The following is a 2,167-nucleotide window of genomic DNA, read 5'->3' on the forward strand; positions in this document are numbered from 1 at the left end:
TGAATGCCACAAATTCTCCTAAATCACTCGTACGCACAATTTAAGAATAAATCTGTGCGTACGAACGGTTCTTGCATGAGGCCCAATGTGTTCTTTTTGTTTTTGATATTGTTTAATTATCACTACTTTTATATGTTGTACTCATGATTAAATGCAGCAAAATAAACAATTTCAAAAGGTAACAGATCAATTTTTAGATTAATTAATTAATTTAGATTAATTCATTAATCAATAACTTGCATCCCTAGTTTGAACTTTGACTCCTGGGGCTCAGTTGGGCCAAGCTCAAAAGAGAGACAGGGTGCCACTTCCGTGTGAGCCCACCAATGAGCAAGGTTGTGAGGGTGTTGGGAGTTTTCCCCAGTGAACGAGAGGGCTGCCTCTATGTGGCTTTAAGTTGCAGCAGGAAACGCTCTGACTGTTTCTGCTTATTACACCAACGTTTCTCAGAAACAGGTGGAATGCCCTCTTGGATAAGGGAGTCAACAAAACTGAGTCAACAATTAAGTTTTAACTTATTCGGCAAATTTCAGCAAAGTCATTCAACACTCAGCATTCACACTGCATTTTCACACAAAAAATTGTCCAGGTAATTTGTTGACAATTACCTGGACAAACACCATACAAACACCATATCAGACCACATTTGTCGCAACTATACCTTGATGACCCGGAAGCTGAGGTATCGTCGATTTAGCATAACAATTTTGTACTCATTGGTGCCTTCGTCCAGGACGTGGCGCAGGGCGAGGAGTGATGGGGCATTGGACAGAACAGCACTCCTCCATGCTGGGTCACCTTCGTGAGCAATAACCAGGTTCTGCTGGTGCGAGGAGATGGCCTCATAAAGAACCGCTGGCTCATCATACTCATCGGGGGATGTGAAGTGGTCCTGACAAGTAAAGTAAACACGGAATGATCAGTTTGATCTACAATGCAAGACTGATAGTAAAACCCACTTTCAGCATCTCACCTGGTGTAATTTAAGAGACATTCGGATTCCAGGTACCACAACTTTCCTGAGCAGTTCCATGTCTGCAAAGATCCACTCGTCTCGCACTGACGAGATGCGGAAATCTCCTTTAAATAATGCATGGAGTCCATAAAGGAAAGACTCCAGATTGCTGGGATGGAAAGTAGAAATCAGTCAGTTTTAATCACATTATTCTTTGAACAAACAGGTTATAACATTACAACCATGAAAACGTGGTACATTTTTATTCTGAAACATTAAAGACAAAACTGTCTTCAGAAATCAGTCTACCTTTATTGTTTGACCTACATAGGAGAACACACACTGACACGTTCTGAGTTCTGAGTACAGTAAAGATTATTAGATAACCTGGACATGTGATGGGCTGCTGTTCCCAGAGCTCGCCTTCCCAGCACACACAAACCAAAGCAGAGCAGCACCAGAGCCGAGTCTTTCTCACTGTCGAGTGGCTGTAGGGCAAAGAAAAGAAAGACAAGTTTTATATAAAAATCCTAACTATCTTTTGATAATGTCTCTAAGACTCAAACATGTCCTTATTTGGTTTCATTGCTGGTCTTTACTCTTCTTAACATGCGAGCAAGTGCAGGATTCCTTTAGAAGGCAACAGATTTATTATCCTTTGAAAGTTGGTTCACACAAATGCAAAGTTTTCTAAAGGTTTCTGAACTTTAAACAAACTTTTACTCTCAGGTAATGCTTTGGCCCCATCAATAAAGAACTTTTATTGTGAAAAGTTTAGAGTTTCAGCACCGAGTGCGACAGAAATGGCATTTTAGGAGGCCCAAACTGTATTTTTAAAATATGTGTTCYAGAGTAACCCCAGATTTACACTACATGCGACTCTGCTCCGCTGCGCTGCAGTGCGCAGTTCACAGCTGTTTGTTTGCAGCCCAGTCTATACAGCCTTCGCTCCACTCATCTCCGCTCCGGTGCGACACACAGAGGACGGAGGGTGTGCAGGAAAGAAATMACGCGATAAATCCAGTGATAACTGTTGAAGTCAGAGCAAAAAATAATTAATTCTGTAAAAGATGAACTCCAAACACAGCTGAAAACATTTGATGTAAAAGCTTTTGATATCTATAATTGAAAATGTATCGCTGTCATCTTTTTGATACTTCTGATTTCAAAATAAAATCCATGTGTATTGTGTGTGTACGCACATGCTTAATG

General features: G+C 40.7%; 1 protein-coding gene across 1 annotated transcript in view; it reads right to left on the reverse strand.

The window, feature by feature from the left end:
* Window positions 1-2,167, reverse strand: part of LOC106533808 (pecanex-like protein 1) — a gene marked incomplete in the record, with an annotated part of 47,015 nt that overhangs the window by 13,571 nt on the left and 31,277 nt on the right. Inside the window, 3 exon segments of the mRNA XM_014030245.1 lie at window positions 662-892; window positions 974-1,124; window positions 1,343-1,443. Of these exon segments, the coding sequence (XP_013885699.1) occupies window positions 662-892; window positions 974-1,124; window positions 1,343-1,443 (483 nt within the window).

This window comes from Austrofundulus limnaeus, unplaced genomic scaffold (assembly GCF_001266775.1).
Source record: "Austrofundulus limnaeus strain Quisiro unplaced genomic scaffold, Austrofundulus_limnaeus-1.0 Scaffold1025, whole genome shotgun sequence".
NCBI lineage: Eukaryota > Metazoa > Chordata > Actinopteri > Cyprinodontiformes > Rivulidae > Austrofundulus > Austrofundulus limnaeus.